The sequence below is a fragment of the Bacillus rossius genome, chromosome 3, assembly GCF_032445375.1.
Source record: "Bacillus rossius redtenbacheri isolate Brsri chromosome 3, Brsri_v3, whole genome shotgun sequence".
NCBI lineage: Eukaryota > Metazoa > Arthropoda > Insecta > Phasmatodea > Bacillidae > Bacillus > Bacillus rossius.
Window position 1 is genome coordinate 56,202,515 of NC_086332.1, and position 12,575 is coordinate 56,215,089.

Below are 12,575 nucleotides of genomic sequence, written 5' to 3' on the forward strand. Positions count from 1 at the left end.
TCAGGACACGTGGTAACTCAAATTAAGAAAAATTATTTTAATTCTGTTTTATGTATTGTCATTTTTTTTTAAGTCTACTTGAATTTTTCTTGGTTCGTGAAACCGATTATTAATAAAAACCTCTGCCTTCATTGGGTTTATATGTAGTATCAGCCTTTTTATTAACATAACATTTCCTCCCCCACCCCACCCAAAGCTGTTCTTTGGATGTGCTCCTTTCTTAAAGTATAGCAACCTCGAATGTAGGGCAATCTCAAACACATGAGTGACATGATTTTAAAATGACTTTAACTGTAATATTACCACCAATGTAAGATGACCTCATATGTTATACTGCCTCAAACTGGTTCTTGATCAATTCCATGATAGTCATTTTGCTAAATAAAACAGATTTTCGTTGCAATAATTCCCAAGCGAACAACTTTTCATGAAGCTCTTCAGTCCCCTTTAACATAAACTCTGAGTAGAGACCTGAAAATTCGCGATCACCATAAAATTAGAACAATAAAGTCCTTTCTGATGCTTTGAAGTTAAAACACGATTTTCTAATTTTGACGTTACAACGTCTAATAAATCGATGAACGCCGGCTGCACGCACGAAAAAGTGTCACGTTACGCACATTGTTCCCTTACGCTGTGTCCCATTATGCTCATTGTTCCGCTACGCTGTGTCCCGTTACGCCCATTGTTCCGTTACACTGTGTTCCGTTACTCTGTCGGTGAGTGCAGTAATAATAGGTTATGTTACAATTGAGTAAAAAATTATGGTGATTCATATAAATGATGATAGATATTTGAATACAGTTTATTTATATGAAAACTTGTTCATAATTATATTTAAACTTTATAGCTAAATGCCAGTTTTTAAAATTAATTACAAGTCATCTTCACGTGAACTGTTTTGTCGACTGTTTATAAAGTGAAGTGAAAAGTTAATGTGGTTTTCATTGCTTATTACAACAACAATTTCGGCAATAAAGGTTAATTATTCTTGCATTTTAAAAATCTGATTACTAGTAAAATGTCAAGTATTTATTCTTTTATTATTAAAATAAAAATCATTCAATTTTATTCATAAAAGTATGCAATCATTTCATCATTGTTTTGTTATGACGTCACGTTAAACTATCATCCGTAAACTGACTTTACAGACAACAAATTTTTTTTGTTAATTTTTTACACAAATTTCTACCAAAATGGGCTCTTATTTTTTTATGAATGTTATATTTTCACAACTCTCGCCAAAAGTATCCCGAAAACTGTGCATAATAGAAGGAAAAATGCATAGAATAAAACTGTTGCAAATTTAATTATAAAACAAATTCTCTACCAAATATTTTTGTATCTTTAGCCATTTTAATTTTATTGGCTAATCTACAAATGCCTAGCTGTTTTGAAGTACCTTAGCTGTAACTCCAAATCCTTTCTGCCCAATGTCAGCTATGGTAAGATTTTAGTTGAAAAACTACAAGTGCTGCATCTAAACTGTGTCACTTACGCCACTTTTAACTGCCTCTGGAACCAGCAGGGCCGTGACAGATGTAACAGGATAACACTTTGGAATGTATGGGGGGAGTGAGAGAGAAAACTCAGGTTACTTATACACTTGATTTCTGAATTACAATTTTTAATCTGCAGTGGCAAAACTCAATTATTTTTGTATTCATATCTCTTGCTTCCTTTTTTGCTAAAGGAGACATGTATCTCTCATACGAAAGAGGCACCAGAAAATCTCTCGTAAATAACGCTAAGCCCGAAAGAAGCCAGTGTTAAGAATCCACTATGGTGTTTCTATTAATGATTAAATTTAACATTGACAGAATTTTTCTGCACCTTAAGTATTAAATGTAGTAAGATAAGACATTAATAAAATATAATTTATGTGATGTTAATTATAAGCAGTAGGTTATTATTTACTTTTTTTTTTTACTATAAATATTAAAGTGCACTGGCCAGCCAGTTCCGAGAAAACACTCTTTGACTTGCCACCAAGTCTCATCCCAAAGTGAATTTCCCGAGTCATGCCCTCCCCGTGTTTAAAAGAAAATAACCTCAATTTTTTCAAGTCTGTAAGTATGAGGTATTAAATTTCATTAAAAAGATTTTTACATTCAAAGGATATTGATTAAATGATATGCACTTACTAAAATAAAAGTAATATATATATTTTTATTTGAATATACTAAAGTGTTTTTGATTATTTATTTGCTGTAGTTTTTGTTGGTTTGATTTTTTTTTTGTTATGTATTTTATATCTATTTTTCTCTTTTATTTTAGATAATTGTTATGTGATTAATCAATAATGTATTCTTTGTATGTATGTGTTTTTTGTTGGTAGTATCGTTGTATTTTCTCTTTAAGTATAGTGATGGCCTTTGTTGGTTATTTGATTATTTGGGCACCACTTTAAATTTTAATAATAATTACTATTTAAAATACTTAAAATAGATTATTTTACATGAAATTACCAATAATCATAAACTAGTGATCCTAAAAGTGTTACTGCTTACCTACATTTAAATTCTGGCCCTTTGTTAAAAATGATCGTGATTACATGATTAATTTTTTTTCTTACCATACTTCTTGGCAACCGAAATCACATACAGGATCTAGACATAAATAATAAGAAAAATGTCATTGCTTACAGGCTTGCAGGCCTTTCCAGTGTTAATACCGTGATATTTCAGTAGTGATCAATTTAACACAAACAAGGGCTTTCTTATCGTAGCCATTCATTAGCGAGAAGCAAGAAGCAGGTGGTGTGAAGTTCTGATGAGAAACATGAAAGAGCAAACACGAGATTGTATTGCATACTGCTGGAGCTGTTTCTTCCGGCTGCACTACCCATTCTCAGTTGGTTGGCTTTTCATAACCTTTAAAGCTATAATTTTAATTACAATTTTCAGTTTGTTTTTTTTCCCATTGGCTCTGGCTGTAGACTCATACATTTTAATCATTACCTATTAAAGTCATTGTTTTCTAATTTTCTGTGTCTTTTTTTGTAATGGCTCTCTTGTTTTGCACAATTTGACTTCCCTCTTTTTTTGATTTCAGTCAGTTGTCCATCTTGCTCCAAAATTAAACTACAACAACTTGAATGTGGAAGTTCTTCGACATTTTGCTAGACTCCAAGCCAAAGATGATCAGGTAACATTAACGATTGTTCTATGCTGTTCCACACATCTTTTGTTTCCTGTTCCTGTCTCTTCCTTGGCCTCTGTATTCCAAGTCCTTCATTTTTCTTTGGTAACCATTTGTTTCCAAACCATCTCATCCTTACTTCCATGTTCTCAGAAATTGCCTGTACCAGTACTCTGTAGCTTACATTACCATTTCTTTCCAATATGCTTCTTGCTATTACCTTTTCCATTACCTTTCTTTTCCCCTCATTTATATTACATACAGTCCACTTTTAGTTGCTTATATTACAGTGTGAAAAATATGCTGTGTTAAATGTCTACTTGCACTTATGTGACACTTCACATAAATTTAATGAAATTTGGAATATTGGAGCTTGAGTCATTGTTTCTGTAGAAACAATGCTCAAGTAGTATTTTACCAAGTGAGCAAAGATGCTGGTATACATTTATTGTCACTGGAACAAAAATTACCAAAACTCATTTTACTATTAAAATAGCTGATAAGCTTAAAACATTGGGCTTTCAGACACAATAAAATAAAATAAACTTAAAATGTTACTTGTCTGGATTTATTAATATAATTTAAGTTATATCAACACTAGACATATATCATTGTGATATCAACTGACATACAATCAAACATATTTTCAGTTGTTAATTAATGAAATACCTAGACCTTGAAATTAAAATATTCCAACTATCCGGATAAAATTAAGAGTATGTGCAACAAAAACTATATTAGCTGCCAGTATGATGGACACAAAAATCAACGAGAGTCCTCACTTTGAAAATTATTCATTATTTTAAATATCAAGATATTTGTTTAATTCATCTCACTTTTCTATCATAGGAATAATAACTAAAATGTTCTGGTTAAAACTCAGCCTGATTTGTGAGCCTCTGATGAAATCCCAGACCCCTGTTCTTGCAACACTAAATTGCTCTGGTTTCAATCACTGAATAAGTAAAAATTGGACAATTTCAACAGAACAAAGGGACTAGTATTCCATACATTAATGTTTCTTGAACACAAGTAATTTAGCAGGTTAAAAATAATAAACAATGTTTCAATGTTCTATACGAATATAATAGTAATCGCCTAATCGGTTGAAGATACATATCGAGTTTTTTATTTCATGATTATCTGTTTAGCATCTAACCATAACTTCAACAATGTTGATCTATGACAACTTTTGCATCTTTTGACAGCAGCCAACTTACTTAGCTTCTTGTAAATGTAGTAACATAGGAGGTGGTTGAACAAGCAAACTGTTTTCTAACCAGTGAAAAATGCCAATGCTGGTCTTATTTAATAACTACATATTATTGTGTGTTTACACAGTAGTAGTTATTCATAATCTATATTTTTTGCCATGTAATGAATCACAGAAGGCTCTTATTGCAGGGTGGCATAAGAACTAACACGACGGTGTGCCTGGGGAAGATCGCTCAACACTTGCACCCACAGATCAGGCAGAAGGTACTCATCTCAGCGTTCATCCGGGCCATGCGCGACCCGTTCCCCCCAGCACGTAGCGCAGGTAACCGGCGGGAGTGTGCAGTGTATTTTCTGTTGACAAGGCCATTTTAGGTGCTTCAAGTTGCGCTCTGGACATTCATGTAAGTGGGCATTTCAGAAAATTTATCGAAAAGACTTTGGCCTTTGAACTCTTATGTCATGCCAAATTACGATCTTTAATTTCCTGTTCCAATCTTTTGTCGATTATGGCTCTCCAATCCTTGATTCTCATTTCATCCATGAAGGATTAGAACAGTAGTTTAAAGATGACAAACCTGAGTCAATGTAGCAAAAGTGTTAAAATGAATGTTTCTTGCAAAAGTAAATGTAATGGCTCAATTACTGGTATTCAGCTGCACACTTAAATTTTATGAATTTGCTAGTGAATTAGGTATGTGAATGTGAAAGCCAACAGTAAAATGAAACACCTTGTTAAAGTTATCATTAGCATATTGTGAGGATATAGTCATAGGCATTTAAATGATAAGATACATTAAATTTCCTTAAATATTGTTTTAATTTTAAGTATATGATTTAAAATACAAACTATGAATAAAAAAATAATTACATGGGTCAGCTGTTAACTTTTTTTAGTTTTAATTAATTTATATAAATTTCTTTCTACAACAATAATTTACAAAAATATTCAATAAACCAGTAATTTATTGTTATTAATTCCCATTGATTGTACTAATGGCAGTAAAAGTAGAACAACAAATGCCTTTTTATAATAGTAATGATAATTGAGTTATTTTAGATTGAGATTTAAAAAATCTGTAGATATAGGTTTGGCTGTTTGACATGAGAAATTAATAGTATTTAATTTTTGTGGAACTTAATTTTGGTAATAATATGTAAAAATGAGCATCAGTTAGCTGCAAGTGGCCATGGTTCACTTATAGTCTTAAATATGTGTATTCATAATAATTAAAAAGTGTGCTGAATTCTACATAAAGACAATTATACTTTAGAATGCAATATGTTCTAGTTCTAAGCTATGATGTCCACCCTATTCAAAACTTTTGTTGTAACCTTTATTAATATCAGCGACATTAGAATGAAGGCCGAGAAATTGTGAAAAAACTGAACATAAGTGAGTTTAAGGTCTGCCAGTTCTTACACATGAGTAATGCATAATTTTTGTCTTGTATGTTTGTCTCATTTAAGATAATTTAAAGGTTGACTGTAAAACATATTGTTCTTAAGATTTCTTTTTCTTCTAAATTTTTAACCATATAAAAATGTAACACAGCTTTTAGAATGTCAAATAGTTTCCCAATTTTCCCCATAGCATTACCTATCCTTTATGTAAATGTTCAGAAAATCCACACAAAAACTGTTTTCTAGAATTTAAGATGAAGTTTTGATGTTATTTTGTAATTTAAAAAATAAAGTTATGCTTGAACTTTTTTTTATCTCAAAATGGTTCCTCATTATGTGTCACAAATTAATTTAAGCCAACAAATATTAAGTGAGCTTATAGTATAAAAATAGAAAAACTTAATGTGGCATATTAAGTAAAATAAGCATTTGCCGTGTATTTTTTCCGTAAGTATAAATTACTTTTGGACAATTAAAACAATTTTACTCACTAATATACATGCAGAAGCCTTGACCATATATTTACCACCATCAAAATCGCACTTGGCCAATAAATATTCTAATGATAGGAGTCTATTCCTACACTAACATTGATAGTTACACATTCTCTAAATTCATAAAAAATTACCGTACAAAAACCTCTCAAAACCAAGTTATGGCACCATTTAAATTTTCTCGAGTTGGTATTCTCTGTCTTCTGCCTAGGCAAAACACTTACTGGCTGTAGCTTTCTGCACGACTGCACGTAGTACACATAGACTAGACTATAGTGCCCCATAGCATTGTGTTAACCTTTGTGCCGCAGCTTCACACTAACGATGATGTTCCCAAGCTTTGAAGGACTATGATGGAAGGCGGCACCCACCCTGACATTGCTTCAGCCGGAAGATGTAGGAATACCTTGACTGGTGCAAAAACTCTCCTTCTCGACGTTTTTTATCACCCAGAAACTGCCGCAGTCAGTGCACCTACACAGCATGGAAACACGATGGCACAAAAGGTCCTTCCACCCAGCTAACAGCAACACATAGTTGACAGCCAAGTCAAAAGTTTAAATAACACAGTCAAACGTCACTTGGCTCTTATGTGTTAGGTCACAACGCAAAGCTATCTCAGAATGTATACACCAATATTCTTGTTTGCACTGGTATTGACTCTTTGTATTATCATTGTCTACTTGTTCTAATGTTCTACACGAGTTGTGCAATGTCAAAAGCAGGATTCACTCCAGTATTAAAATATTTACCATAAATGTTTATTAATTTTAATGTGCACCTTCTACCCACTCTTGCCAGTTAAAAATATTTTGCAATAGGTTTTGTATTTAATCAAAAACTCAACTTGCACCTCAAGTGATGGTAAAATGATGCCTGCTGTTCTTATTCAGGCGAAATATTCCAGAAGTAACCAAGTACTTGTCTTCAAGTACTCAAGTCGCCAAATTCAATGCACTAAGCAAAATGGCACCTTATACTTTCATTCTACCAAAACCTTTCCAAGGCCTAGTATTACACAACTTTTTCCCTTTTATTAGGTGTTAGCAATGCACTCTACTCATAATTTAACTCTAGTTTACCAGGAATAAAGCAGTTACCTCCGCTACGATATTGAAGAAGAGCTCATACTGCTATTTTCCTTCTAATCATTGCTGGCCGCTGCCTTGAGTTTATCAGTCACAAACGCTCACGCTGGCCTACCATCAGTGCGATCCGCTCTGCTCTTATTGTCTCTTGCATAATCACCATCTGTCCACTGTTCACTCCCTGCAGCTACTCTTTGCCAAGTACACGCCGAGCGCTACGCAACATGCCCACAGGGAACCAACAAGACAAAAATCTAGTGTAAGTGAAGCTGTAGACAATATTAAAAAATAATATCTAGTCGACAAATGATGATAGCTTTCAACTTGACATAGTGGGTGCTCTCTGATGGGCTCTGGTCTGGTATGTACTGATGGTGCAGATTACGTATTTGAGTTCCTTGCTCAGTTTCATTCTACACATTTTACTCCATATGAGATGTGAAACTGTGCTAAATATACATTTATAACTATTAGTATTTTATGCTTTTTTTTTACTACAAACTAAAATTAATCAATTTTATTAGCCTCGGGATAGTCTACTAAAAAAAACAATTTTTTGTAAGATTTTTGCTGATAAGTGTAATTCATGGTTAGTATGATAATTGTCGTAGTCATTCATGTCTACATCAATGATCATCCATCTCACTCCAACATTATCCGTCATAATTGTCCAACCATGTAGAGATAGCTAACTCCTTTCATTCTTAAGTGTGATACGAAGCCACTTAAAAAGTTTAGATTAGTATGTGCAGTTTCTGGCCAAGTTATTTTCTCCAACACAAGAGCTGTGCCAACACTGCACAGACTACTACAGTCTGTGCTCTTTAATTTGGCGTTCATCTGTTCGCCACATTCTGTAATCCAGCACCAATCAAGCTGCTTGCATTCTGATTATTTTTTTGGATGGATTAGGGCATTTGTTGCTCTAAGGGCCCCACCTGCCTGGGCGCACATACATTGTGCAGAGCTTTAGAAAAAACCACACAATTTGAAAACTGTTCAAGATATCCAAGAGATGTCTGTTGACGAAAAACATTCAAGAATACACTGATACGGGGCCGTGGCCTCCGACCTTTAATAAAGCGGGGGTTTTCGTTGAATGCTCGGAATTTAAGGGCGCCACCGTGCAACGGGCACGGACCTATGAGAGACTTTGCCAGGGTCGTGACGTCACCCATGTGGGACGTGATTTTAATTTCCCCCTGAAGCTAGCCTAGTATTAATATCTGCCCGCTCTCAGCATCGGGCACGCTATTCCCTACACCGTGGGCTCTTAGGCATCCCACATGCCGTCACACTCTAGATGGTCACACACATTTAAAAAAAGAATAGACATTTAAATTTACATGCCCTTATTTATTTAGCCAACTTTGATTACACATGCACACAATTTAAACTGTAACAAACGTCCGCGGCACGAATTGGTTTAGTTGAAGTGACCAACCACGTGGTCACACATCGACTTACGTATAATACTTAGGAAAAAAGACCAGTAATGGTCACAATGTAATTATTAAAGCAGTCCCCCGACCAAGAGGAGCTCCGAGGACTAAACGAAAAAAGATTTAAATAGAATTAGTGTCGGAACAGAATTACTATGCAGTGATGAACAAGCAGTGAGGTCCCCGGAGTGCTGAAGCGTCTACTCTCGGTCGTTGATGGCGGAAGACTGGGGGGAACTCTCAGCTACAAAGATCCACAATGGCGTTCTCCCGCCGAAACAATTGCCGTTAATGGTATTGGCGATTCCGTGCCACGGGGAACTAAAGTAACATGAAAAAGATTCTTAAAAAATTACGTGACATTTACTGAAAATTAAAAAAGGATAATAAAAATCACGATTATTAAGGGATAAATTTAAATAGTGTTTGGCTTTGGTTTCCTTCGGTGTGCTTCGTGAATGTCCAGGAACATCCTTATAATTAAATACACAACTCTAAATAAAAGTACATAAAAACCCTCCCGGCCGATCTGCCGTCACGTCACACTTGGGAAACAATAAAAACAATTTACAATAATGCATTGAATTATATTTACGGGTGCGGCGCACTGGCTCTACAGCGCCCTCTTGCCGGGCGTCCAACACACTCACACACGCATGCACTCGTTAGCGGTAGGTTTGAATGGAGGGTGGTGGTGTTTGGGCGGTGGCATATCGGACTCAAAGGGGCCGCAGGCCCTGACTATGTCAACGCTGAGGGCAGATCAGTAGCTGCGTTTCCATATTCATTTTAAAACTGTATTTTTAGGAGAGTGGAAAATGGCTAAAACACATGTTTTCAGAATAATTTTTAGACATGAAACCAACAGTACAGTATCCTGAAAGCACTCACGGGACTTAAAGTACTTCTTTATCTTAATTTCTCCGGCATTTAATAATATGAGTACCGCTCAAATCTCATAGTTCAAAGCCTTGCGCTTAGAAATGACAGCTCGCTATAAGCACTAGATGGCATTGGACTTATCATCCCGCCTCACTAACACAAATACACCCCTGACTAGGCGGACCCTTTATTTCTCAGGCTATGCCACCTTGCAACGTGATATCAAAGAATTTTTTAAACAATAATGCTAATTTTTTTCATAACATTTAGCAGCTTATTACAACTTGTTTTAAATATCATTATAAAGTGTATTAATTTTTCTTTGGTATTCCTTTTAAAACTAATGTTGATGTTCAGTGATCCATCACCGCCATGGTGCCAAACATGTCTAATCAATTAACCTTGACTGTAGAAATGTGTATCCCCTTCCTGGGTGTTGCAATGCCGGGTAGGAACGGCCTTGTGGGCAGAACATGTGGAGCTGCGTGTCTCGTCGCAGGTGTGCTGGCGCTCGCGGCGACCCAGCAGTACTTCCTGCTGTCGGAAGTGGCCACCCGCATCCTGCCGGCGCTCTGCCAGCTCACCGTCGATCCCGAGAAGTCTGTCCGGGACGGGGTGTTCCGGACCATCAAGGGCTTCCTTGGCAAGCTGGAGAAGGTGTCCGAGGACCCCAGCTTGCGAGAGTCTATGGGTAACGTGTTTCAAAACTGCAACCATCAGGGGATCCAGCAAGCCTCTTGATATCTTTGTGGAATGTGCAGTTGCAGCACATCTTTTATAGTATGTACTAGTCTAACCCAGTTAGATTTAAATCATTCTGGAAGATTACTAAAAATATCTTACTTCATAAAAATGGCCAACAACCAGTGACAAAGTGTGAGGTTTGCATGAGGGAAGGCAACATCATTTACCCCAATAACTGTGATGGGTCCGGGGGCCCTCCCCTGGAAAAAATTTGGATTTCAAGGTACAAAATGGTTCTATTTAAATAGTTTTCTTAACTGAACATTGACTATACCATTGGTATAATTTTATTGAATTATCACTATTTTGTATGGATACAAAAAGGAGTGAACTGAAATCTACAATTTTATTGATAAATTTACTTTTATTTGCACTCATTAATCCAATTATGTTTATTACTTTAACGAAGAGATTATTTTAACCATAACTTTTATACATGTTTGATATTTAACTTCTTCCAATCTGTGTTATTCTGTTAAGGATAGGACGATGATAGGAAAAGTAGAAAACGAATGGGAGTGTTTGAAGGATGATGTGAAGGATAATGGCTTACCCAACACCAAAATGCAGTCAAAAATAATATATTTACGCCACGGACTCTGCAACAATGCTAGGAGGAACGGGTTAGCAAAGAGCAATGAAAATGTTACATTGAAATGCATGAAAACAGAATTACGCCACGGACTCTGTCGCAATGCTAGGAGGTTCAGGTTAGCAAAGAGCAATATAAAATGAGCGCAATGGGACGCAGCGAAATGGGAGAATGTGCGTAACGGGACACTTTTTCTAGCGTGCAGCCGGCATTCATCGATTTATTAGACGTCACGTCAAAAGTGAAGTATAAAAGAGCACGGCAAACCATTTAAATTAATAAGTCATGCAACAAAAACCTTTCTTCAACTTTAAATAGAAAAACAAAATCTGTCATCCGAATGCGAGCCTGAACGAACGCGTAACTATCGTTGTAGTACACACCACGAAAGAGTGCGGGCTATCAAATGTAGTTAACTAGGAACTCAGCAGAGTGCGCGCGTTGCATGCAATCGGCGAGATATCGATATTTGACTACGTGTGCGCGCTCTATACGGGAAGCAACATACCTAACCAAACATGAATGAAGCCAACTAGCGCTGGCCACATTTTTGTAAGTGGTACACCACGGCGACGCAAAGGAACTGGTAAAGGTTATAATGTTTAAAAACGTCTTTAAAAGAAAATTTACACATCAGACAACTTAGTATTTCCATTAATTAAATAAGTAAATGGTAATGTCCGAACAAATATTAGATTTACTTTAAAATACATTGCATTATACAGAAAAAAAAATACCCAGACAAAGTGCTTGGAAACTAATAGCGGGACCAAAAACATCATGCAACGTTTACGCGAGAGGATTTTTTTAAATCCAAATTTTGAAGTTCTATAATATAGGTGTGCGATTATGCGCGTGCGACGATTCTGCAATAAAAGAGGGTACATACAATCTGCAACAGGTTAGTTAGTAAACATATTCATCAACGCAAAGTGCCAACATAATAGTGGTGTTGGCTAATAATGTTGGTACTGTACAACCCTGGTGGTACGACGTGGATGCGCGACAGGTTATGATGTGGGTTGTCTTGTTGCACAGAGGCAGACGTGCACACTGCGACTCCCAGCCTCTCCAACGCGGCGGCCACGTGGGCGGGCTGGGCCGTGACGGCCGTCACCGCCAAGTTCTACCGCAGCCAGTCGGACACCGTCAAGTCCACCTCCATGGTCAGCCGGGTGCTCAGCAAGCCGGGCTCTCTGGGTGCGTTTCCACGCTGGTGAAGTAGTCTGTGTTGGCCAATCCTTGAGGACATGCAGGCAGATGAGCTAAGAAAAAAATACTGCTTTTATTTTACTTTCCATTCAGTTAAGAATTTAGGGTTTGACAGCTGTGGGAAGGGAGGGTGGAAGTCCGGTGCAATTTTTTTCCCCCCAATCTGCATCTTCCTCGTACCAAAGTCCTCGGCTGGTGTCAGGACCAGAAGTCACAATTTTCGAGATGCATAGTAATCTGCGTCATGGTATCCGTACTACATGTAATAGCAACACAAGTACAGCCGCATAAGACTGCCAGTCAAGTACCTAATGGGTCTACAGAACACAAGAGTCACAAAAAGTAACAAAACTGGAAGACT

The 12,575-nt window shown here is 36.5% G+C and overlaps 1 protein-coding gene across 2 annotated transcripts in view; it reads left to right on the plus strand.

Annotated features, from left to right (window-relative positions):
• Nucleotides 1-12,575, plus strand: part of LOC134530715 (N-terminal kinase-like protein) — a 73,787-nt gene that overhangs the window by 38,998 nt on the left and 22,214 nt on the right. For both annotated transcript variants that reach the window (XM_063365822.1, XM_063365823.1), the window contains exons 9-12: nt 3,055-3,147; nt 4,546-4,681; nt 10,166-10,357; nt 12,041-12,202. In XM_063365822.1, coding sequence (XP_063221892.1) covers nt 3,055-3,147; nt 4,546-4,681; nt 10,166-10,357; nt 12,041-12,202 — 583 coding nt within the window. The remainder of the gene's footprint in view (nt 1-3,054; nt 3,148-4,545; nt 4,682-10,165; nt 10,358-12,040; nt 12,203-12,575) is intronic.